Source organism: Rhinolophus ferrumequinum, chromosome 6 (assembly GCF_004115265.2).
Source record: "Rhinolophus ferrumequinum isolate MPI-CBG mRhiFer1 chromosome 6, mRhiFer1_v1.p, whole genome shotgun sequence".
In the NCBI taxonomy this organism is placed as follows: Eukaryota; Metazoa; Chordata; class Mammalia; order Chiroptera; family Rhinolophidae; genus Rhinolophus; species Rhinolophus ferrumequinum.
This window is the reverse complement of record NC_046289.1, coordinates 27,759,536-27,784,858: the sequence shown is the minus strand read 5'-3', so window position 1 is coordinate 27,784,858 and position 25,323 is coordinate 27,759,536. Positions and strand designations below refer to the sequence as shown.

Below are 25,323 nucleotides of genomic sequence, written 5' to 3'. Positions count from 1 at the left end.
TCCCACTTCCATAGCCTTGGATGAAGCACCTCCATTCATTGGAACATATTGTCTTCTCCTGGCCTCTGGGGCAGCTCTTTATACAAGTTACTTCATCTTCCCAGGAAGCCTGAGGTAGAGGCAGGAATTTGTCCCCATTTTACAGTAAGAACATCAGATCAGACAACTGTGAGGGGCAGAACCAAGAATTAAAGCCCTTTCTTCTTTAAAAAGGTTATTAGACTTTTTTAAATCACAAAAGCAACACATAGCTGTTTTAACAAGTGCAATGATACAGAGCAATAATTTCTAAGGAAAAAGTTCAAGCTCTCTCTTCTTGCCCCTTCTCGCTACCCGACTCCAATCCCATCTCCCTGAGCTAAACACTAACAGCCTGCCCTGTAATTTTTTATTTTTTCTCTATGATCATAGAAATGTGCTTACATATACATAGCTCTCTCTCCCTTGTTCTCTCTTTACACAGAAAATGGAAGTAATTGTACCTTATAAATGATTCCTCAACTTGCTTTTCCCCTTTAATATTGGGGACATCTCTCCAGGACAATGTGCTTAGATCGCCCTCATTCTGTGGAACGGCCCTACCACCATTTGGTTAACCATTCCCCTCTAATGGACATTCAAGTGTTTCAAGTTTTGCCAACATACACAGTGCTATAGTAAACACTCTTATATGTAGGAGTTTACATACTTGTGCTTTGATTTCTGTTGCGTAAAGCTTCCAAGCTGGGATTACTGGTTAAAACTCTGTGTATCTTAAATTTAAATGCACCTTGCCAAATTATTTTCCCCAAGGGTGGTGGAAATGGATACCTCTGCTAGCTGTCTTTCCTGCATCCTCACTAGCAGTGGATGTTAGTATTCTTTTTTCAGTTTTGCCCATCTGATAGATAAATATGACATCTTATTTCATTTTGATTTTCAACCTATCAGTTGTTTTCTATGTTCATTGGCAATTTGTATTTCTTCTTTAATGAATTGTCCATATCCTTTGCCCTTTTATTATTTGGGTTGTTTGTCTTCTTCATATCAGTTTGGGGGAGCCCTTAGCATATTTCAGGAATTAACCTTTTATCTGTCAAATATGGTATAAATATTGAGTTATTAAATAATAGGATATTATATGTCTTTTGAATTTGTTAATAGTATTTCTGCCATAGGAAAATTCTTAATTTTTGTATAGTCCAGTCTATCTACTTTTTTCTTAACATCTTATGGACTTCCTGCCCTCCTTGAGGGTCTTCCTCACTGTTCAGTTATTGTATTAAAGTTTATTATAATGTTTTTATTGGTTTTCTAAACATTTATATTTTAAATTCATCTGGAATTTACTTTAGTATCTGTTATGAAGTGAGGGCTTAATTTTTTTCCTTCTACATGAGTAGCCAGTTATGCCAGCACTCTCGATGTCAAACCATCTTTTCCCCACTGAATTAGAATGCCGATTTGTCATCTACTGAGTTATTGTATATATTATTTCTAGATTATGTTCTGTTCCACTGATCTGTTTGTCTTTTGCTCAACCAGCATCATACTGTTTTGAGTATAGTGGCTTTAGGGTTAGTTTTAATACCTGGCAGGGCAACTCTCTTCCATTGTTTTTTGCTTTCTTTTAGGGATGGGAGGACAGAGGGAGTAGAGAAGTCAGAGGTCTTTTCAGAGGTTTGTTCCTCCAGATGAAATTTAAAAGTCACTTTATTAAATGAAAGAAAAGAGAGAGAAAATGAGTGGTGTTACCAATGGAAGGGCATCTGTGTTTGGAAGCTCTGCTTCTACTACTGCAGGCTGTGTAGGTACATACTGGCTGGCCTTGTGATGGTACATACATAGCAGTGAAGTGAAAAAGATAAAGGCAGCTTTAGCCAGAGCTTGGAACTTTCCCTATGCAGTATATTTTTCTGGTTTGTCCTTGGGAAAGAGATGCAAATTCATATTATGTTCATAGGGTTTGGTGATTATGTTTTGGTTTAAAACATGGTGTATCAGAGAAAATTTGTGTTGGTTGACATGCTGCAAAAAATACCCTGCGAATGCCTCTTTGGGTACATAAGTAAGCTTTGTTTGTTTATTTATTTGTTTGTTTTCAGGAGATACCAAGAGGTAGAATTACTAGATAGGAGGGTGTACACATTTAACATTCCGATAGCTACAGCCAAATTGCCCAGCCCTCCATGGCTGTCCTCCTAGGCTCTAAGCTGTCTCCCTCACCTTGTCAGTTGGCCCCTGCATGGTTCTCGGGGGGCATAAATGAGGTTGGCTCATGGTACTGCCACTGGAGTGGTGGGCCAACTTGGAGTTAACACAATACTCCTGTGTCCCCCTGCCTGCTCCCCCCCGCCTGCCCCATTCAGCCATCCTAAAGGCACAGATCATACAAAGTAAGAGGTACCAGCTTTGGATTTTCCTTTTGGTTCTTCTTCCTGTTTGTGGAACCCTCCAAACTCTAATGCTTTTCAGCAGGACTCAGTGTACAATAAATTCCTCTTCGGCATCATATTCTCTCTCTCTCTCTCTCTCTCTCTCTCTCTCTCTCTCTCTCTCTCGCTCTCTCTCTCTCTCTCTCTCTCTCTCTCTCACACACACACACACACACACACACACACACACACACTCTGGGAATGCTGAGCTAGATTCTATCCCTGGCTTTGTCCCTTTTGCAAAATCTATATTTAACTAGTTTGGCCCTAGAGGGAATTAGCCAAGCCAGGGCTCCAGTGAATGCCAAAGGTTTGGGAGTGCACCAGGGGTTCTGAACCTGGAGTCCAAGAATGGACCTCAAGGAGTCTGTGAACCTCCAAAACTGCCTACAGCAGTGTGTAGGCTTATGTGTGGTTTTTTTCCTGAGGAAAATCCATAGTTTTCAACTGGATCTCAGAGCAGGTATGTGACCCCCTGCACCCCCCCCCCCAAAAAAAAAAAGGTTAAGAGCCACTGCCACAGGGACAGGGGAAGTAGCTACTTCAAAAGCAGGCAAAGGGGGCCGGCCCGGTGGCTCAGGCAGTTAGAGCTCCATGCTCCTAACTCCGAAGGCTGCCGGTTCGATTCCCACATGGGCCAGTGGGCTCTCAACCACAAGGTTGTCAGTTCAATTCCTCAAGTCCCGCAAGCGTTGGTGGGCTGCGCCCCCTGCAACTAGCAATGGCAACTGGACCTGGAGCTGAGCTGCACCCTCCACAACTAAGACTGAAAGGACAACAACTTGAAGCTGAACGACACCCTCCACAACTAAGATTGAAAGGACAACAACCTGACTTGGAAAAAAGTCCTGGAAGTACACACTGTTCCCCAGTAAAGTCCTGTTCCCCTTCCCGAATAAAATCTTTAAAAAAAAAAAATACCTAATCTAATATAGTTTTAAAAAAAAAGCAGGCAAAGGAATGGCATTCTAGAATCTAAAGAGGGGTTCTTAACGTGAAGGGATGGGAGGGGGAACCATATGCAAAATTTCGTGTGGATATATAGACTCAGAAATTTCATTAAATCCCCTGAAGAGCTGATAACTCCCAAATTTAAGAATCACAGATATAGAAGTTTAATGATGTTAAAGTATTAATGTCATCGGAGAGGAGCTTTCTAATGGTGATTTTTTTTTTTTTCAAATTGTAAATGCATTTTGTTCATTGTAAAAAATCTGCAAAAACTATTCTGGAAATCTTCTAAAAATTGCCTATAATCCCAACACCCAAAGATAATAACTGTTTGGGTTTTTTTTTTTTTTTTTTTTAAGATTCTTTAAGAGTGTCTGGTATTTGTCTGCCTCTCTCAATCTCTCTCTTTTTTTTCCATTCTCTCTTCATATAGTATGTGCATGTGTGTATATGTAAGCCTAGACTCAAACTGATTTTTAACATGATTTTTTTCTTCTCTTGTTGTTAAATCATTTTCTAAAACAGTGTTTTTCACTGTTCTAAGTGATTTTAACCAAACCTTACGCAGAAGTCTAAAATACAAAACATAAAAGATGAGAAGTTCTAGCTAAAGCACAGGGAGAGAAGAAACAATTTGAAAGCCACTGTGGTAAAAACATGAGCATTCTATTATATGGAGGTGTAGGGTGACCAGATTTACAAATAAAAATACAAGACCTCCAGGTAAATTAAAATTTCAGATAAATAATGAATAAGTTTTTGGTATAACTTTGCTCCAATTTGAATTTCAGATAAGCAATGAAGAGTTTTGTAGAAATAGTATATCCCATGCAGTATTTGGGGCATATTTATCCTGAAACATACGTGTTGTTTATCTGAAATTCTAATGAGGGCATCCTCTCCTTTACAAGGCAACCTTATGATGTGCCATAGTTTACCTAACTATGCTGCCATTGTTGGGCATTTAGATTATTTTCAATGTTTTACTAAAAAATATGGAGCAGTATATCTTTGCACCCACCTCTTCATATGTTTATTATTTTATAACATCGTCGAATCATAGTTGCTAGACCAAAGGTTGTAAACATTTTAAAGCCTTTTGATTTATTTGCTAAGTTGTTTTCTACAAAGCAATGTACTCTCAATAGCTATGTATTCGGGTTCCTGTTTCTGAAGGGGTTAAATATGGATTAAATATTATTAGTGGCTTATGTTGGCTTGTCATTCTGCCCTGGCGAGATCCTGAGACACTAAGCTTCAAGGCTGACAAGTTTGATCTGTGGGGTCCAGGATACCCAAAAGGGGCTGGTTAGCCCAGTAGCATCTAGATGCTTGGGGCCAGGAGTCAGGGGTCAGGCCTGATAAGACATTGGGTAGAGATGGGTGGGACTGTCAAAAGAGAAGGGGCATGGCAACAGATTTCACCCAAGAGAAGTAAACATAAGCTGTAAAGAGCTAGCTAGCCCCATTGTAAGACATCCTTTTTAGTAGGCAGCTTTTGTTCCATAAAGGCAGCCATCCCAAGGAGAGGAGAGGCTACAGAGAAAAAGTCTCAACGGGATTTTTTTCCCCCACTTAAAAAAATAAAAATCACATAAACACAGTAATAACTGAAAGGGTTGAAATCACCCATAATCTCGCCGTCCTAACAAATCGCTGTTTTTATTTTTCAGTGTGCCTTTCTTGTCACGGTCCATAATTTTTAAGTATCTGCAGTCACAGAGTATATACAATTTTTATCTTGCCCTTTCCTCCCGTTATTGAGCAAGCATTTTTCTATGCTGCTGTAGAGTTTTCATAGCTAATATTGTTAAGGTTATTGTTTCTTGATTTCACAGATAATAATTATTCATTAAGACAAATTAGAACATCCAGATAAACAAAAGTGGGATCACAGTGCATGTATTAATTTTTAGCCTGCTTTTATTCACTGAACTGTGCATGGTGAACATCTTTCCATGTTTAATAGAATACATTTCTACATTTTTTAAAATAATTGTAATGTATTCTATCGCAGAGGTGTACCATAACTCATTCAACCAATTCCCTGTTACTGGAAATCTAGGATTGTTTTCTCCACAATCTTTTGCTATTATAAATGGAACCCATTTTTAACCATTTCCTTAGGCCAGATTTCTAAAATTGAATCATATGCACGTATCTTTTTCAGATTCTTGACACATACTGGTAAATTTACCTCTAGAAGATTTATACCAGCTTATGCTCCCTCTAATAACACATGAATGTACTTAATTCCCCACAGCCTGTATCAATTATTGTAAATGGTTGCCAGATATTCTTTTCACTTGATGGGACATAATTTACTTATTCTTTTCCCTGCTGTTGCCATTTGGATTGTTTTCAAATTTCCATTCTTATAAATAAGACTGTCATGAACATCTTTCTGCCTAATATTTGTCTATAATTAATTATACGATTAGAATAGGAACCCTAAATGAGAAGAAATATGTACACATATCACTCCCTCCTTCTAGAGGTTAAATTTAAATCTTCTGGGTTTATGGGAGATTTGGGGCCCAACTGGCACCTTGCCATGGCTAGGGAAAGTTAATTGACAGAATAAAACAGAAAAGGCCGTGCACCAAAGGATATAGCACTAGAAATGTACTGCCAGACTGTTTTCCAAAAGGATACTAATTTAATAACCATTCTAGTAGCTTAAAAACAATTTAATGTAATATTGAAAGATAGTCGTCAAGGAAGAAAAGTACTATCCTCCATTAGCCCACAGTAATGTCTTTCCCCACAAAGGGCTCTTCCATCACGCGTTTCTGTCCCTCTGGACCCAAAGCTAGCATGCCCGTCTGCTTACTCATGCACATGACAGGAGCCACAGCGGGGCTCCCAGGTTACCCCATTTCCTTCAGCTTCCCCATTCTAGGGACGCTTTGTATTCTTCCCTCCTGTCCAAAGCTCAAGGCCAAAGCGAGAGCAAGTACAATTTGGGTGAAAATCAGAGCTGCTGACCATTCCTCCAGCTCTCGTGGAACTGGGGTCTCTGGGGCACAATGTACACACCTTCTTGAGGTGACAGACACTCCCTGAGCACCTACTGTGTGTCAAGCACAGCAGTAGGTCACATATGAAGAGGTTCTCCGTGATCTGCAGTGAATACGTCCTGAAGAATGATGGACTGAATGGATGCTGTTACAGATCACTGAATGTTCAAAATGGGAGAGGCCTCAGAGGTTGTCTTGCTCAACCTCCTTTCACACAATCATTTAACGAGGGCTGCCATGGGCTGGATGAGATGATTTCATTTAACACACTCGACACCCCTGGGCGGTAAGTATTGGTACCCCCTTTCTGCAGCTGTGGAAACTGCTGTGCTCAGAGGTTAACTCAGGTGCTGCAGCAAGGCTTGTGGGCTAACCTGACAGCCCTTTTCAGCATTCTTTGGCCTGCCCCTTTCAACTAAGTTACTAAGTTAAGGACTCAACACCAGGCACTGTAGAAAAGGTTAAAAAAAAAAAAACTTAAAATGGACAAAATGGAAAAGGAAATGACACCAATCATCTGTGTGCCCGAGTTCCAAACTCTTCAGAGTGTTCTTCTGTGGTTGGTGCCAGCAGTACAGGCGAGGTTAATGGCCACCGACCAGGGCTTGGATGCTTAGTGCCACATCCCCCCCCCCGCCAGCCCCATTTTCAGTTGTTAGGTCTGTGCTTTGGGGAGAAATCAAGTCAGGTGTCCAAGCAGCACCTGAATGGTGAATTCACTTGCACCTGCGACAGCAGCCCCTCAACCCCACTCTAGGGCTCAGTCCCATATATTGCTCCCCTCCTTCCTCCACTTTGAAAGGTAGCAGAACATGCCAACTCCAAATATGCCACTTTGGTATATTTATTATCTTGAGCTGTAGGCACTTGAAAAACAGCAAATGCAAAGAGAGGCTTTCTCTGAACTCTACTTATTTGCCTAAAGACAGATCCTCCAAAAGGCACTCACTTGTCATAAATCCCCTCCCCAAGAGTTTTCATCAACCAGGGAAGATCGACTCTTACCATAGGAGAGAGGACTAGAACTTGGCACCACACCCAAACACACTTTGTCACAATCATACCTGCCATCTATTCTTCTCAGGGCCCATTCATCTTTCCTAAAAATCATTTACTTTCCCCTGAGAGGCCTACATTCCCCTCTCTTTTCCCTATAAAGGTTGTATTTAATACTGAATTCTAAGCCACCTTAGGGATTTACTCATTTTCTCTCTGGTATCTCTCATGTATGCATGAGGTATACATGTTAAGAAACTTCTTTTCGTTTTTCTCTTATTAATCTTTTATTATAGAGGTCTCAACTAAGAACTCAGAAGGTAGAGGGAAAATTATTTTCCTCCCCTACAACTTCCCTTCTTCTCCACCAGGAGTAACCTGTTCCTGGCTGCTGGTACTTCTGCCCGCAAATGTTACCTATGCCCCCAAATGTTACAGCTGAGGAAAGGCTTACTTTTCAGCAATTTATTTAACCCTGAGATTCACTCTGAAGATGATGATATTGATGATGACAATAATTAGTTCAACTCTTTTACCTTAGGTAAAGAAGAGTTAAGGTTCATCTGTTTCTTTTTTAGACAAAAGTAATTTTATTAAATTATTAGTCCTTTTCTTATTGATTTGTAAGAGCTCTTTGGATATTAATGAAGTTAGTTCATTGTTGGCATATATTTAGCTAATATTTTTTTTCCAGTGTGATTTTTTTTTTTTTTTTTTTTTTTTACTTTGGGTGTTTTTAGCCTTAAGAAATTTTTAAGTCTTTATGTAAGTTTTTAAAATGACATTTGGATTTATGTCCAAAATTGCAAAAAACAAAAACAACTAAAAGTAACCAATTTTTTCTTTATACTTTTTAGTTTCTTTTTTGAATTTAAATTTTTGAGCCACCTACATTTTATTTTGGTTTAAGAAATGAATTCAGATTTATTTCTGCCACATCATCTGTGGGGACAGAGCCCCAAAAAGCAGTTTCCAGGCTCTCGGCCTCACATAGAAAGGTGCTGGCTCAGGTAGTAACTGGCCATCGACTGTGATCAAATGGCCGTCAGCTGTGGCTAGTTGGCCGTCAGCTGTAACCAGTGAGCCATTGGCCACTAATATAACTGCCGTGGCTAGGCTAGCAAAAAATGGGGACTAGCAAGAAGATGGGGGCTGAGCCTGCAAGCGGTGCAGTGAGGGTTGAGAATTGTGTTGCTCCTGGTTCCTGTGTCTCCAACCCAGCCGCCAGTGAGAGTATAGTGGTGTGACTCCCCTACCTATGGCTCCGTGGGTGTTCCTTTTTGGCCTCACCATGTCCTGCGTTCTTATGTGGGGAGCGGGAGCAGAGACCCCACAGGCCACCCCGCCTGACACCCCGCACGACATCATCTATTCACTTTTCTTAACATCATTCACTGATCAGTACATCTCTCCCTTTTATCATTTGAAGTACAACTATATCTTATGCCAACCCACTATTTGTACTTGGGTCTATTTCTCATCTCTCTATTTTCTTTTCCTAATCTATTTGGTCTTATACCAGGTCTATTTTGGCTATATAAAGTCTGCAGTCTTTAATATGTCTTAATGTCTGGCGGGTCTGTTTCCCTATCTTTAACTTTTTCTGGATTTTCCCCTGATTGTTCGCTCGTGTTTAAATCCTTCCAGCAGAACTCTCTCCCACCCCAACAGGATTGCATTGAGTTTGTAGATTAAGTCAAGGAGGACTTATATCTTTATATCACTAAGATTTATATTTAAGAGTAAGCTATGTTTTCCTTTTAAGTTTCTGTTTAACAGGGCGGCCATCAAGGAAAGCATGGAAGAACATATGTAATACATGGTTTATTTAGATTATGTTACAGTGCATGCCATAGTCATTGTGTTGTTACTCATGAACAATGTATGGGGTCAGTGCACTGTGCAAAACTGTAGGGAATGTGGTACCTAACGCCACATTTCCATTGATCCCAGTACATGCATCTGTGACACGCGGATAACAGATGATTTGTGTCTCTGATTGCTTATTGAATAAAACTGTGTCTTTAGCAGATCCCAGAGGTAATCAAAAGGGCTCTATCAATTAACAAATATTAGTTTTATCGCTATTTCCAGATTCCATGGCCACTTTGTATATTGTACCTAGATAAAATGCTGGACTACAGAGGGAGGGAGGTGCCAACACAGAGGCATGGTCCTCCTAAGGGGACAAGTTGACCTGCCCCAGAGGTGGCCCTCAAAGAAAATCACACATAAGGTAGACTGCTTTTTCCCAATTCCCCTACCCTGCTTCCTTTTTCTTTTTACTTAATCTGATTATAAAAGTCTGCCTCTGTTGTGCTCTCTCCTATTGGTAGGTAAAACCTGTTAATTATTAGTCATGAACCACAGGTAATGTACTTCTAAACGTGACCCACAATGCCAGAATAGTAGCACCAGCTACTGTTCTAATTTGGCTCTTAGCTCTGAAAAGTGTAATAAACTGAGGTGCGTAGCCCATGATTGCGGTCTTGCTGAGTTCTAATGGGTTGAATTTGATCCCAACCTCAGTGAATGAGGCAGGAGGCTGTCATCACCCTTGAAATAATCATACTGTGTGTGTTCTATGTGCCACGTGGCCCATTATTCTTTTTACTTTTCCAGTTACTATCTGACAGTTTCAAGTTCAATAAATGAAACACCTGAAGTGCAATGATGACTTACAAACATTGACATATCATAGTTGTATGACTAGAGCAGCTCAGGTGGTGACCTGCACCATATGTTGGCCAGAAGAGTGTTTCTGGGGCCTGTGGTTGCTCTGCCTCAGCAGTTCTTCCTGCTGGCTTCCTTTCTCACAGCCGCAGAGCGTGGCAATATTGTTTGAGGGATTGGTACCATCAAGCAGACAAGAACCTGAACAGGGATCGGCTTTGTCCCCCCTTTGCTGTGACTGCAGCGAAAGGCAGGTCATCAGGGCTCTGAGAGTGTCCCTGACGGGGCAGACCCATCATGGCCCAGGCTGACCCAAGGAAATCTGGTTGTGTGCTGTTTCGGTCTGAGTAACACAAACTCTCGTACTTTTCAGTTTTTCCATAGTCGTTCTAGCCATAAGCACAGAAGTGTTTCCATGCCCACATCAGGCCAAGAGCTGACAGGACTGGGCAGTCCCCATCTGAGCCATGCATGATGTTCTGAACCCAGCCCAGGAGAGAGGCAGCCTCCAGGCTGCACTTGTCAAGACCTGGTTGTGTTCCAGGTGCCAGAGTCCAGCTTGCTTTGGAACCAAAGGACTCAGAATTGCAAGTGGGGTGTGAAGCACATGTGGGCCTAGGAGTCATCGGAAGGCACACAGGGGAAGCTTTGTGCTTGGGCTCTGCAGCCAGTCTCAATTCTAATCCCAGCCTAGCAGCAGCTGTGTGACCTTAGGCCTGTTGTTTTACCACTCTGGGCCTCATTTTCACTCCTATAAAATGAGAACAAGAAGAGCACCTATTTGGCAGGAAAGCTGAGAGAGAGAAGTAAGCACCTGGCATAGCACCCAGCTCATAGTGGGCCCTCAATGAGCAATCAGCATTGGCTCATTACTGTAGAAGAGGCATAATCTTTCCTCATGTTCTGCAGGCATGTGGTCAGAACGGTGAGGCAAGGTTCTGGTGTGCTTCGCAGGCCGAGGAATGCTCTACTCCAGCTGAGTGAACTGATAAGCAGGTGGAAACTGAGCGGTCACACCACATATTCCTAGCATAGACCACCCTTATAGTTCTCCCCTAGGCAGCCTCTTGGCCGGACAGAGCATAGGAAATGAAACCTGGGGAACTTGATTTGATCCTGAATCCCCCTGGATCTGAGCAGAGACCATCTGGAATGGTGAGCCTGATGCCTTGTCCTAGCCCTGAACAGAGGATCCTGTTTGGCTCAGATCCTTAAAGGAATGGGCAATGCACTCCTCTCTTTCCTGATGAGACCACTTGTGGCATAAAACTGTGCAGTCATCAGTGCCTTGGGAAAGTTAGGTGATTGTGGAAAATCTAACTGGAAGGCCAAGGTGAGCGTCCCAGGTAGCCCCTACCCTGTGCTCCTGAGTCTGTAATTGAACCAGAGCCACTTGGCCCTGTGGGCATAGGTGGTACAGGGTGGTAGTTTCCATAGCAGCCATGGAAGCTCTAGCTGAGTAGCATTTGGCTCCACTACCGGTGAAGCTCCAGGTCAGTACAAATAGAGGCCCGAAAGACAGACGTGTGGTAAGGGTCCTTGGGAATAGGGTCAGGGAGATGGCCTCTAAGGTCCTCTTCGTTCTTAGTCCTGTGATTTCACCAGCCCGTGACTAGCAGTCACTCACCATCCTGCATCTATATAAAGCAGCAGCTCAGACTTGGTAACACATTCGAACCTCCTGAAGTGCTTTAAGAACTCCTGATGCTTGTCTCCCATCTCCAGAGATTCTGATTTAATTGGTCTTGGGATAGGCCTGGACATTGGGAGTTTTAAAATCTTCCCAGAGGGTTCTGATGTGCAGCCAAAGTTGAGAACCACTGGTAAAAACACAGGTGAGTTAAATATTAATAATTACAATATATGTGCCAGATACTATGCTAAGTATGTTATCTACATTCTCTCCTTTAATCTTCCCAAGAATCCCCATTTTCCTGATGTAGAAGCATGCTCAGAAAGGGTAAGAGAGCAATAAGCACTGGCATTCCATTCCAAGTCTGTCAGATTTCAAAGGCCAGGCTGGTAACCCCTATAATATTATAGCTGCCTTTGAGGCAATGTGAAGGGGAAGATGGGGACATGTCTGGGACAGGCCCCTCAGTGACCATTGATACCCTTGGTGAGTTTATCCTGTACCCAAGCTGAGGTTCCTGGCTCTTTGCCACCCCCAGTATCATGTCTGGTTGGATAGAAGGAACACTGGCAGGCCGAGTGGGGTTGGCTACTTCCCCAGAACCCAGGGACTCTGGAGGACCCGCCTTTTCATTTGGGAGAGAGGTGGAATCTGACACTGCGCTCAGAGAGAGATGGTGAATCATATGCTTAGTTTCCCAGATCTCGTAATGAATGGCAGTCTTTCAAGTTGGGACATAGCATCAGATGAGATTTTTGTTCCCAGGGGAGTGGTAGGGAATCACGTTTTGTTCGCCAGGTGTTTTGGGTTTAAAACAGACTCAGAAAAAAGGGAGGCATCCATAAAATAGGACCAGAGCCTTTTTATTTGCAGTTTCATTGAAATTTAGCGAAAGGCAAGCCCAGCAGGTACCTGTTTTACTGGCAGTAAAAGGAAATTGGACAGCAGTTATTTAAAAGGAGTTGGAGTTGTTTAAATAGAAAATTTAGGGGTACAAGTATGCTTTAAAAGAAAGTTTACAAGGCTTGGGGATGTGGGTTGAACTGTTTTTGATGAACATGACACGGAAAATATTTTTCTTTCTTATTTTAAACTTTCCCCTTTGCTGTTTGTTTTCTAAATTTAGCAGTTAAGAAGAAATATGCAAATCTAGCTGGAAAAAAACTGAAGCAAGTCAGGCAAGTTTCAAAGTTCAATCAAAGTGATGGACTGACTGAAAATAAAACTCTCCAAGATGAGAAATAATTCTTCCCATTTTATAGAGCAGAGTCATTATTTCAGCTTAAATAGTTTCAGATGTGATTGACCTTATTGGACATGGAAGTCCTGAATTTGGCACTTTCCCAAAGGACAAAGACTGAGGAAGAGGCGGCTGCCTAAATGTCAGCCAAGAACTCTCAGCAGGAAGCTAGAGGATTGTGGGAGGCTCATCAGGCTGTCACTCACCATCTTCCCAGCCTTGTTCCTGGCCATGGCAAATCAAGGGCCTCGTAAGCCATCGTCTAGATGGCACCCCCACCTCCACCCCAAAGCCTGACCACAGCCCTGCTGCTGGGGAAGGCTAGGAGGGCCCCATCCAGCTCGGAGCTCAAGTCACTGGGCCAGGTGCCAGACACCAGCCTTGTATCTTGGAATGGATGGCTGCCACAGACATTGTGATCAGTGGCTCATTTGTTGGTTTTCGCTTTTGATTTCGTTTCTTACTTTTGGAGAATGGTTTTCTATTCATTGAAAGGACTGACATCTCTGAACTTTTGGTCATTAGAGAAACATACTCAATTCAAACCAGTTTAAGAAAAAAAAAGATAGATAGATAGATAGATAGATAGATAGATAGATAGATAGATAGATAGATTTAAAAAAAACCCAAAGTAACTTTAGAACACGTTTGACTGGCTCCAGGGACCCTAAATGTCTCATTAGAGCTCTTTCTTTCCATCTCTTACCTCTGATTGTTTCTTCTTGGTTTCATTCTCCAGATAAGATGTTTCTTCTTTTTTTTTGAGATATAATTGACACATAACATTATATTCGTTTCAGGTGCACAATATAATGATTTGATATTTATATATGCAAAATGATCACCACAGTAAGTCTAATTAACATCCATCATTACACACAGTTAAAAAAATATTTTTTCTCGTGATGAGAACTGTTAAGATCTACTCTCAGCAACTTTCAAATATACAATACAGTATTATTAACTATAGTCACCATGCTGTACATTACACAGACAAGACTTTTCCATGTGATGGGAAAGACTATTCTCACCTCCCAAGTTCAGCAGTACTGATGAAAAGAGCTGACCTTATAGGAAAGTCTCAGGGAAGATACTGATTGGCTCAGATTGAGTCAAATGCCTTTCCTGAACCAATCTCTGTGTCTGGGGGTGCAGTGATAAGATCAGCCTGGCCTACCCCTGTGGTGGTGATTGCGGTATTGGTGGGACAGGAGACAGTGATTGACAGCTCTGCACGTGTGTGTACAAGATGATCCCTAAGACAGGCAAAAACTACCCTGCCATCTCCTTGATCCACCTCAGTTCCAAGTGTTGTGTTAGCCAAGAGTGTGTGAGGAACAGGGGAAACGATGCTTGAGGTCATAAGGGCTCCGCACTCATCTGTTCATTAGCTATTGTTTTTGAGTCCTGTGACCACCCAGGTGCTGTTCTAGGCTTTGGGATCCAGCATTAAAACAGACAGTGTGTGCCCTGGTGAAACTTATACTTTTGTGGGGAGAAACAGTCAAAAAGATAAAGAAGCAAAATACACAAAGAACCTCGGTGCAAAGTGTTATAAAGAAAAGCAAAGCAGGGCAGGAGGATAGGGAATGAGAGGGTAGGCTTGGGGTCCCAGCTTTACAGATGGTGGTGGGGATGGCTTACAGAGAAGGCAAGGTTTGAGCAGAGCCCTGCAGGGGGTGAAGGAGGGAGCCATGCAGACATCTGTGAGAAAAGCCTTCCCAAAAAAAGACAGAAGGGACAAAAGGGCTAAGGGAAAGGATGCTGGCCGGCTCAAGGAATATAAGGAAGAGATTGTGGTTGGAAGAAAGCCAGGGAAGGGGCAACGGTGGAAGCTGAGTCCAGCCAGGTGACAGGGTACCCACTCACAGAGTCTCCTGGACCACTGTGAGCTCCCACATTTACACCCTGAAGGAGAGCAAAAGCCACCAAAAGTCATGTGATGTGGCAGAGGACCCCATTTGTTTGCTGTTTTCTCCTCAATTGATTTTAAGTAAGTTGAGAGCAGAGACAATATTTAGGTATTCATTCATTCATTCACTCACTCATTCATTCCTTTGTTCAGCAAACACCTGCTGAATCCCTACTTTGTGCCAGGTGCTGGGAGCTCCAAGATGAGGAGCCTACCATCTAGTGGAAAAGAAAGAGAAGTAAAGCACAGATGCTAGTGCCATGTGAGATAAGAACTCCACAATCATCCCCAAGTGCCCTCACCCCCTCCAGAGAGGTCAGCAGTGTGAGTCCCATCAGTGGCTCCAAGTGGCTCCAAGCCCAGGAGCTCAGGGCTCTCAGACTGATCCAGATATAGCTCCTCATTGTCCCGCAGCCTACAGCCAAAGGATGCATGTACCCCTCACGTGCCGGTATGCTAAGTAAGCAGCACAATGGGAAAAGAGGAGACCAGCAACACACTTCCCCTTTAGGACAGGGGAGAAGGGGAACAGCCTTCACTGGTCACCAGCCTGTGGTCTTGCGCTGACTCTGGACTCCTCCCAGCTTGGAGTGGGGTGTGCTTCCATGGCCAGCTCTCCAGCTACCTGTGCTCTAAGGTGGGGACTAGGAGATTGGTTCATGATTCTCCGTGGCCAGGCCTTGTGTAGGATGGGGGAGGAAAGGGGCCAGAGTCCTAGATTCCTCTTCTGGAGGCCATACTGCTTTTTGTTTATTTCTGTCTTCACGGCCTCTTGCACAGGGTCTGCACACATTAGACTTTCAGTACCTATTTGTTAACTCAACACTAGTGGGATGCCCATCAGATCCCCCTGTGGGTTCCCAGGGCAGGGGTCTAGATCAGGCTATGGAGTATGAGGGACAGCATCCGGGATGGCCTTTGGATTTGCGGCTTGGAGGACCCAGAGGATGGTAATGCCCGTTTCTGCAATAGGCAGCGTAGGAGAAGCAGCTGCTTTGGGCATCAGTGAGGAATTCATTTTCAGGTGTTGAGTTAGAGGTACCCACGGGACATTCAAAGGCCTCGAAGTCTCCAGATGAAAGAACAGGGCCAAAGGAAAAGGAGAGGTGGAGAGCTGGAAGGAAATGAGCTGTGATATAGGCATAGATATCCGAGGAAGAAGAGCTCTGGGCCGTGACTGAGGTGAGGCCAGGAAGGTACTGGATGGAGAAGTGACAGCCCTGCAGAGGTCACATCCCACCCTTCCTCAGTATCCCTCCAGTTGGCTGACTCAGGGCCAACCAATGTTTCAGCTCCAAACCCCAGAGACTGCTGGGTCAACTAAAAGCAGAGCTAAGACCTCTGGGAGGGGACGGGCCTGGTGTTTCCATGGCACGCTTCTCCACAAGCTTCTCACTGGTGAAGAGTCTAACCTTGGAGGAGGGTTGGACCATCAGGGCTTCTGGGTCTATGGGAGGGAGCAGCAAATGTTTCCTGACAGAATATTTGAGGATGTCTAGCTCAGATTTGAGGCCCTGAGGGGAACTTCTCTAGAGAGCCTTGGCCTGAGCAGGTGCTCTTCCAAAACATTTTCTGTGGCCCTGAGGAAGCTTTGAATGAGGTGCAGGCAGGCAACAGACTGGAGATAGAGGAACGGTCTCAGAAGCATTCTTTCCACTTCCTGACACATGAGAGGTGTTCAGTGGAGTTTTGTTGAATGAATGGGTGGATAATTGAATGAGTCATTGAATTCAAGCATTCATAAATGAATGAATGCTTGGGTGATCCTTGTAACTCCCAGGAGGATGCCCCAGTGCTTGGTAAATGGGTGGCTCTCCATTCATGTTTATTGGGTGATGAGCAAGTGTGGGATGAGGGCTTAGAGGTTTCCTGAGTGGCTGTAAATCCTAAACCAGGGGTGTCCAAACTTTTTTCAACGTTTTTCACCAAGGCCATATGCGGTAAAATACACAAACAGCCTGGCCACTCACTCGAGGTGAAGTACGTATTGCTTCACCTGGTTTATTTAAGTAAACTAAATACATTTTTGGAATTTGCTGCGGGCCAATAAAAAATGGATCACGGGCCGCAGTTGGCCCGCGGGCCACAGTTTGGACACCCCTGTCCTAAACAAATAAACTGTTTCACACAGTGGACTTGAAGGATAATTAAGTGGCATACTCTCCCTTCAGGAGCTTCTGCAGTTTTTCTTCTATTTTAGCTCCTCAACCATCAACTGGAAGCTGCTTTCTATCTCGCTGACCCTGGGCTGGGAGGAAGAGGGGGCAGAGTTAGCACCCATTCTTTTCCTGGGTGTGAAGGGGACACAATATCTCTCTCATTCTCACTGTCAGAGTTGGACAGCTTGGGTCCTTCTAGCAATCCAGAGTTCAAGTCAGAATATTCTCCCTTCCCCTCCCTCCTTTCCCTCCTTCTGTCTTTCCTGAAGTTGATTTCAAGACCACAGGGGCACTGCCACATCTGTTCAGTCTCTGGCATGGCACCGACTCAGAATATCATAGTGCAGCAGCTGCAACCACTGTCATCACCCTGAGCATAGATGCCCTGAGCACAGGGCTGGGCCCAGTGGACTCAAGGAAATCTCCCTCGCTGGCTCTGCCATCAGCGAGATCAGGGACTGACTCCTAAGACAGGATGCTACTGGAGGTAGGGACATGGTGGAGTGTCACCCTGTAAGGAGCTCAGTGCTCCCTGGAGCCTTCCGCATTCCTGTCTGGTGAGCTTGGGAGCTGAGCTCTCAGGAGAACATGGAGGCCCTAGGCTGGTAGATGTTCCCCAGCGTCACCCAACGCTTTGGTCTCCTCTCCCGTAGGCCCAGCTGCCTTACTAGGACCATCCCTCTAGGATCCAGGCCTGCGACGGAGTCCTCATGCAGGAGTTCTATGCATGAACTATTCTGACCCAGCGTCCTGCTGCTTCTGCGGGCCCAGGCTGCTGGTCGGATGGAAGGGTTGGAGACAGATGACACTCACAGTTGATGACATTTCAGGGCACTTTGGGGAACATGTGGCCAACAGTTTGGTTCAAATAATGAGATGTCAGCATACATCTATTCATCTCAGATGTGTCCTTCCCCAGGGTCTTTCAAGGGGGACTTTGGGAGACAGAGCAGGGTGTGACTAAGGAGGGAAGGTTGGGCCATGGCAGCTGTCATCCATCACTCTCCGACACTTAGCACCAGTGAACCCAGTAGGTCTGACATGGGGCTATTTCAGCAGCAAGCACAAGTCTCTGAGAAGATGCATCATTGTCTGTGCACTTGATTTCTAGAAGCTCTGGAATTAGCCTGTGAGGGCCTGCTTGTCCTCACAGGTAGTTGTCTGTGCAGCAGCTTGTCCAGGCCCTGGGTGTTTTATTGCTCACGTGTAGCCTAGTGTCAGGCCCAAGTTTGCCCCTAGGAGACTGTCATTCTGCTGGTTGCTTGGCAACCTCCAGCCCCCTTGGCAGTCACCTCAGGACACCTGGTTTTGGGGGGGCTCGTGCACTGCAGAATAACCCTTCACATCGAGCAGTGCTCAGGAGTTTAGCCTTCACAGTTAAAACAACCAGTCTGAATCCAGACCCTGTGACTTACTAGCTCTGATCTTGGGCTTTTTAAAAAATATTCTTTATTTTTTTAAGAGCAGTTTTCGGTTTACAGAATTGAGCAGAAAGTACACAGAGTTCCCAAATACTCCCTGTCCCCCACACGTGGGTACTGTTTTTACGCTCTCGAGCCTCAGTTTCTTCATCTGGACAGTGGGGGAAATGATCTGCCCAGAGTTGGGTCAGGTACAAATAAGGCCTTGCGGTTGGCTCCCGCTCCTGCTGGTAGTAAGTGCTTCCCACACAGCAGCTCCTTATCCTCCTGCCTGTGGCCCCTCTGACGCTGACTTTTGTCTCAGGTGACAGGAACGCCCTCGAGAGGCTTCGATGAGAAGGCATACCTGGCGGCCAAGCAGCTGAAGGCGGGAGAGGACCCCTACAGGCAGCACGCCTTCAACCAGCTGGAGAGCGACAAACTGAGCTCCGACAGGCCCATCCGGGACACTCGCCATTACAGGTGTGGTCTCCATTGTGCCAATGGAGAAAGAAAGGTGGAGGGAAGGCCAACCTCAGTCAGCTTGTTTTCTTTCAGGATTTAAGGAATGAGGAATATTTCCTCGGACTCAGTCTAATCACTGAGACTCAAACCCTCCCCTTCGGTTTTCCCGACTCCACTGTATCTCATTGACCTCCGGAGGTTCTGGGAAGGCCAAGGACACCTTTCCAGCCTGGGCCAGGGAGGCCCTCACCCCCTCAGTCTGAAGTCCTAGTGAGAGTGACCTGCCAAGGGATGGTCGAGCCAGGTATTCCTGGTGCCCTGCTGGTGGTGCCTGAAGGGAAGAGGGACCACCAGCCCTGCCCACATTGTGCAAACAGTAGAGTACTGTGCACCCTTTCCTCCTTCTCTTCCTGCCCTGCTACCCCTTACCCCTCGCTTCCTCAAAACTCGCAGTCTTGCTCTTAGTTTTCCCAGGGTTGGGGGTGGAGATGGCTGTTGACCAGGATCAAGGATGCTCATCCCAAGTTCGTCCCCGCTCTGACTCCACTCGGTGTGAGTGGCTGACTTTGGGGGTCATCAGCCCCCTCCTTAGATCAGGCCCTTGTGTACTGTCTCCATCATACAGGCGGCCACCTGCAGTCTTCCCTCTTCCTGCCCTCACCTTTGAGAACAGTCTGAGCTCCTTGGCCTGAAGTGCGAGCCACCCCCCTTCCCTCAGAGCCTCTGCTCCTTTTCACCAAGCATTTAATTCTCCCCAATCCTATGCTCTTCCTGTCTCCCTCCTTATCTTTACACATGCTGTTTGCTCCGCCTGAACTAATACCCCAATACAAACACCTTCACAACTGCCCTCAGTGTCCTCTCCTCCAGGGAAGCTTCCTCAGCAACCCAGGCTGGTTTGGAGATCTCTGTGTAGACAGCTAACGTGGCAGCAAGGGGTTGTTGGAACTGACCCACCCCTGTGCCTGCAGCTTTGAATGGCCAACATGGGCTGTGTTGGACCCAGCTGTGTACCCAGTGCCACACTGGTGCTGGTGTGAGGGAGGTGTAATTGACTAGGGTCAAGATGGGTTTTGCTTCTGAAACAGCTACTCCACAGACAACGATGTATGTGAGAAGTAGGCCTTCTTCTCCCACCTTCTTGTCACTCGTGGAGGTGTGCCTGAAGTCCATTGTGCAAGGTGAGATGGACGTGCGGTTGAGGGAGCCCCAGACTGTCCTGCCCCATCCTTAACCCCAGCACCCCTGGCCTCCAGAAACCATGCATGCTACCAAATAAGGCAATAATCCTGCTCCTCGAAAGGCCCCCACCCAAGTCTAATAGCCAGTCAGACCCCAAAAATTCTTCTCAGTCAGTCCTGGGGTAGTCTCCACTCATGTCTGCCTGCACTGTGGGGCCAGCAAGGTTATATCCTTGCAGCTCCACTTGGAGACCTTTCATGGGCAAACCTTACCATGGCCAAGCTAGACTCCAGGCCCTAGAGGGTCCGCTGACCCAAATTTGAGAATTGAGAGGCTGGCCTGGATCATCCACCCATCCCCACTCTGAACCTTCTCCGGTGTTCACTGAGGGACTTCAAGGAGTGTTCCTCTTGGGGTGTATACAAAATAGGACAATTAAGTTCATGAACTTATCCTAGAAGAAGTGCTACATACCTCATTGCTGAATATCACCATGGTCACCGTCCAAGTGCTCCCCTTGGGAAGCTATGCACCGACGCCAGTGCCTAGTCCACCCTTCAAAGCAACTTTGGAACTCTTTTTTTGGAATGGCCATCAGAGCTGTCGTCGTATTACCCTTGATGTCCTGAATGTCATCCAAATGTCTTCCTTTCAATATTTCCTTTATCTTCGGGTAAAGAAAGAAGTCATTGGGGGCCAGATCAGGTGAGTAGGGAGGGTGTTCCAATACAGTTGTTTGTTTATTGGCTAAAAACTCCCTGTGAGCTGGTGCATTGTTGTGATGCAAGAGCCATGAATTGTTGGCGAAAAGTTCAGGTCATCTCACCTTTTCACGCAGCCTTTTCAGCACTTCCAAGTAGTAAACTTGGTTAACTGTTTGTCCAGTTGGTACAAATTCATAATGAAGAATCCCTCTGATATCAAAAAAGGTTAGCAACATCCTTGCAGCAAGTTTGCGAGCTTGCTTGTCAGACCTCGTACATTTTAAAATGAGACTCTTTAAATCCAAGGCAGTGGTGTATTGATGAGGTAGGCCTCCCCTCCTGCCCCAGCGCTGCTGCCTGGCCTTCTCAGAAGCCCACGGTGGATGAGGGGTGTGTGTGTGTGTGTGTGTGTGCATGTGTGAATGTCCACTTGTGTACACGTGTGCACACGTGTGTAGGGGGAGCAAAGGAGGTGCAGGCTTTTGGTGGGTGGGATCTCCCATGGTGGAGCCAGGTATGTTGGGGTGAGCCAAACTCTTGCTCTTGGCCCTCTAGGCTGCAATTTCCACTGGACTCTAGGCTAGTTCCTGGTCCGGCCCTCAATCTAGGGAGCCCTCCTCAAGGGGGCGCTTCACAGCCCTAAACTCAGAACAGACATGGGACAAACCTCTTCAGAGGCTCTTGGTCCCTGGGATCCATTGGATAAATCCCCATCATCATAGATACGAACCCCAGAGAAATGCAGGATGGAGAAGGTTGAAGGGTGTAGATGGGAAGAGGTCAAGTCCACCCCCCAGATAGGGTGTGGGTAGGTTGGCCACCTCAGGTGGAGGATGGGCATCGAAATCCAGATTCCCTTCTTTCTGGCACCAGATAGATGGAGACAGAGACTTAGGACCCTAGAAGTCTGTACCGGGGGTGGGGAGCGAGAGCTGGGCACCCAGGAAGTGGCTGCTTTTCCCAGCACTCCCCACTTCAGCAGGCCAACCCCATCATCCCCCACCCCCCATGCTGTATGCCTGTGAAAAGATGGGCACTTGGGAAGCCTGGCTTTTCCGGGGGCAGAGGTGAATGTCCCTGCCCCTCCTACTTCCTCACACCCCCTCTCAAGGAGAACTATTTTGGAGCCTCTCAGGGTTTCTCCCACGGGGGGGTCTGAAGCTGGTGGACCTCCTGCCTGTATGACCTAGTCTACTCTGTAGGGCAGGCAATGGGCCTGGGAATTCAGCTGTAAGCTGCTGTCAGTGGAATGAATGCCATAATGAAAAAACAGTCACTGCTGGAATAGTCAGAGAGCTATTGTAATAAAGAAGATTGCCATGAAAACCAGCGTGGAAGCTGCCTTCCTGCCGGCCCCAGGAGTGTGAATAACCGCCTTCGCAGAAAGACAGGGATGAAGGCTGGCAGGAATGGCTTGTTTTCATTCCCTTTCCTGAGGAGGGGAAGCCAGTGGGCCCAAAATGTGGTGTCTGGAGATGGAAGGCACAGAGCTGCCGGGGAGGGAGTGGGCTGGCGGGAACTGCCTTTGGTGTCTTCTCAGAGGCTTCGGTTTCTTCCAGGAGTCCCAGAGAGGCTGCTTCCCTGCCTAGTGTCACCAGCCAGCTGTTAGTGTTGGACAGTGAGAGGAGGAATTCGTAGGACAGCAGGATGGGGGTGGGGGCGATTCCTCTCCAGATTCTACCAAATGTCATGAGCCTGGAGAAGAGAAGGAAGGAGATACAGGGTGTCAGAGACAAAAGAGAAGCTGTTTTCCCTCTCCCCCCAACTCCATTTTGTCTCTTGGCTGCTCCATCAGGCAGGAAGTTGTCTGTTGGTCCAGGACTGCATCCTGGAGCCTGGTGCGGTACCTACACACAGCCGGAGCCCTCCTAAACACTGCAGGGACCATGGGGCTCCCAGGGCTCTAGGTCTTTGGTGAAGAGCCTCCCAGCCCGGGAAGGTCCCCCAGCCTGTGGTGTCTCCAGGTTGGGCGGCCCGAGTCGGGTGGAGCGAAGGCATGGAGGGCCCACTCGTGGCTTCAGGCTTGCCTTCTCTGTCCCACAGAGGTATTCCAGGGGGCAGCAGGCTGGACAAAGAGAAGCCTCCATTGTGCCCTGAGGACGCTGCCCTCTGACCTCTCTGCTCCCTTCTCAGTTGCCCGTCCATGTCCTACTCTGTGGACCTGCCGGCCACCAGCGTCATCATCACCTTCCACAATGAAGCCCGCTCTACCCTCCTGCGCACGGTGAAGAGGTAAGCCCTGCCTTGGGACCCTCATTTAAATGGGGCTGCTTCTCAAGGCCTTGGGGTGATCTGCTGAGCCCCTGGCAGGGAAGGACATTGAGGTCCGGTGCTGCGGCCACATAGGCTGAAGACCAGTGGCCACTGGGAGGGAGAGTTCTGCCTACTGAGAAGTTGGGGCTGGTGAATCAGGGTCAGGAAGACCCCAGAAGTCCAATTGTTAGCGAGATGCACAGTCCAAGTCCCCAGGATGAGGTTAGAAGTGCAGGGATCGGGAACCGAGAGAGGAAGAGACGGGCACGGATGGAGCCTCAGGCAGATGGATGCCAGCCCAGTAGGTGCCTGTCAGTGATTCAGAGAGAGGTGCTCCTTCTGTCCTCCTATACTTGGCCCTGTGGTCAAGTTTAACTCCTACTCACCCCATTTCTTTAATGAACTTAGATAATAAGGAAAGGATTTGGAAAGGATTGCCCAGTGGTATTCCAGGGATTAAAGAAGCTTGGGTTTCCTTTCCCAAGGAGTGACAAAGAGGAGGGACAGTGGGAAGGAAAAAGTCGACGGGCTTCCTAAAAAGGCCCCTCCTGACCCATCAGGCCAGAAGGAGCCTTATTAGCTCTCCTGGCAGGCAGCTTCAAATCCAGCTGAGGGTGGCTCCCAGGCAGGTAGCCAGAGCAGCCATAGGTCCTGGCTGGACAACTAGACTAGGGCAGTCCCCACGCCCCCACCCCCCATCTGGGGTGGGTCTCAAGTGCCTGAGTGTCTAGGCAGCAAGGGCAGCCCAGTCCTTGGAAGAGACTGAGGCACACACTGCTCCTCAGCCCTGACCAGGACCTGGAAGGTTTGTAAGCAGCTGGTGGTGGCCAGTGTGCTGGCCCCCAGGCTGGGTGGTGGTGGGGGGATCCCCATGGCAGGGAGAGATAAATGAAAGTTGGCCCCTAAATCTGGGCTGCTCTGTCCCCATCACTGCTCCAGTGTCCTGAACCGAACTCCTGCCAACCTGATCCAGGAGATCATTTTAGTGGATGACTTCAGTTCAGATCGTAAGTATCCACCTTCTTTTTTTGCAAACCCCCATTTCCCCAGTGTGCTGAGCAAGCATTGTCCTGGCCATCACAGGCTGACCTCTGGCCCCCACTGGGCTCTTCAGGCTTTTCTAGGTGCCCTCTGTGGCACTGTTTCCTGGTGCCAAAGGAGGGGAAACAGTGGTGTTGCTTTGATGGGACACCAGTGAGATGACATTTTTAAAACATTTGAAACCTCATTATTACAACCTCCTTATTATAACTGCAATGGGCAGAAGATCATCCCTTCAATCTAGTTCCATGGGTGTTGGACGGTGATGGTGCTTGCTGGTGATCTCTGGTGCCCCGGAGAGTAATGCCATAAGTACAGGCAAGCTTTAGTTTGGTCTGGGAGTGGGGGACAGGCAATCCTTTGGCCACTGGAGATGACCGTGCTCCCCCATGCATCCCCCGCCTTTTCCTTGGGCCTGGTTGGCACAGCTCCTGGGCAGTGCCAATGGTGGGCAAACCACTTGTGGTCTGATGCTCATATCTGAGTGAACTTCCTTCTTTCCACCCTCAGCTGAAGACTGTCTGCTCCTGACCAGGATCCCCAAGGTCAAGTGCCTGCGCAATGACCGGCGGGAAGGTACGTTCTTGGACCTTGAGTGCCACCGTAGACCCACTCTGGTCTAGACCTCGGCACCTCTGCATTCCCTTGGGCCCCGTGTCGTACCAAGCCAGCATGGTCCCGTTGCATTCCTGGTGGCCAGAACCAAGGTCTGTGGAAAGACCCTCCTGCTATCCCAGGTTGGCCCCTATCGCAGCATGCCTGTAGGCAAGTTGGTTGTTTCTTCTCAGAAATGGGGATAATCATAGTACCCTTTCTGCCTTGCACAGTTATTGTAAGGATAAAATGAGATAGGCTATATGGAAATACTTTGGGAAAATCAAGGGTTAGTATAAAGCAGATGAAACCGCACTTCCAACTAAGACGTGTTTTGGCATCAGCTATGGCATAGGATTGTGCTTGGCACTCCTGGGGCCATAAAAGAAGTACAAAACATAGCCCCTGCCCTCGGAGAGTTAGTGACGTAGCCACGGAGTCAGAATCGACTGAAGCCACAGGCTGGTTGTAATTATATGGGAGAATGGAGATCAGAGCAGAGGGTGCAGAAAAAGAAGGAGAGATCAGGAAGTGGGCCTCGATTGGGTGGGGGGTTGTAGACACAGGGGAGCACAGGAGGGCATTCCAGGCTCACAGACTCTGCAAGCAGAGGCTTGGGTCAGGCATGGGTACACGTAGAATACCAATAGCCCTGCTTCTGAGTGCTCATCCTTTGGCAGCCATTG

General features: G+C 46.6%; 1 protein-coding gene across 2 annotated transcripts in view; it reads left to right on the top strand.

Annotated features, from left to right (window-relative positions):
• Positions 1-25,323, top strand: part of GALNT16 (polypeptide N-acetylgalactosaminyltransferase 16) — a 78,670-nt gene that overhangs the window by 29,298 nt on the left and 24,049 nt on the right. For both annotated transcript variants that reach the window (XM_033108596.1, XM_033108594.1), the window contains 4 exons: positions 18,724-18,881; positions 22,883-22,981; positions 23,942-24,009; positions 24,554-24,619. In XM_033108596.1, coding sequence (XP_032964487.1) covers positions 18,724-18,881; positions 22,883-22,981; positions 23,942-24,009; positions 24,554-24,619 — 391 coding nt within the window. The remainder of the gene's footprint in view (positions 1-18,723; positions 18,882-22,882; positions 22,982-23,941; positions 24,010-24,553; positions 24,620-25,323) is intronic.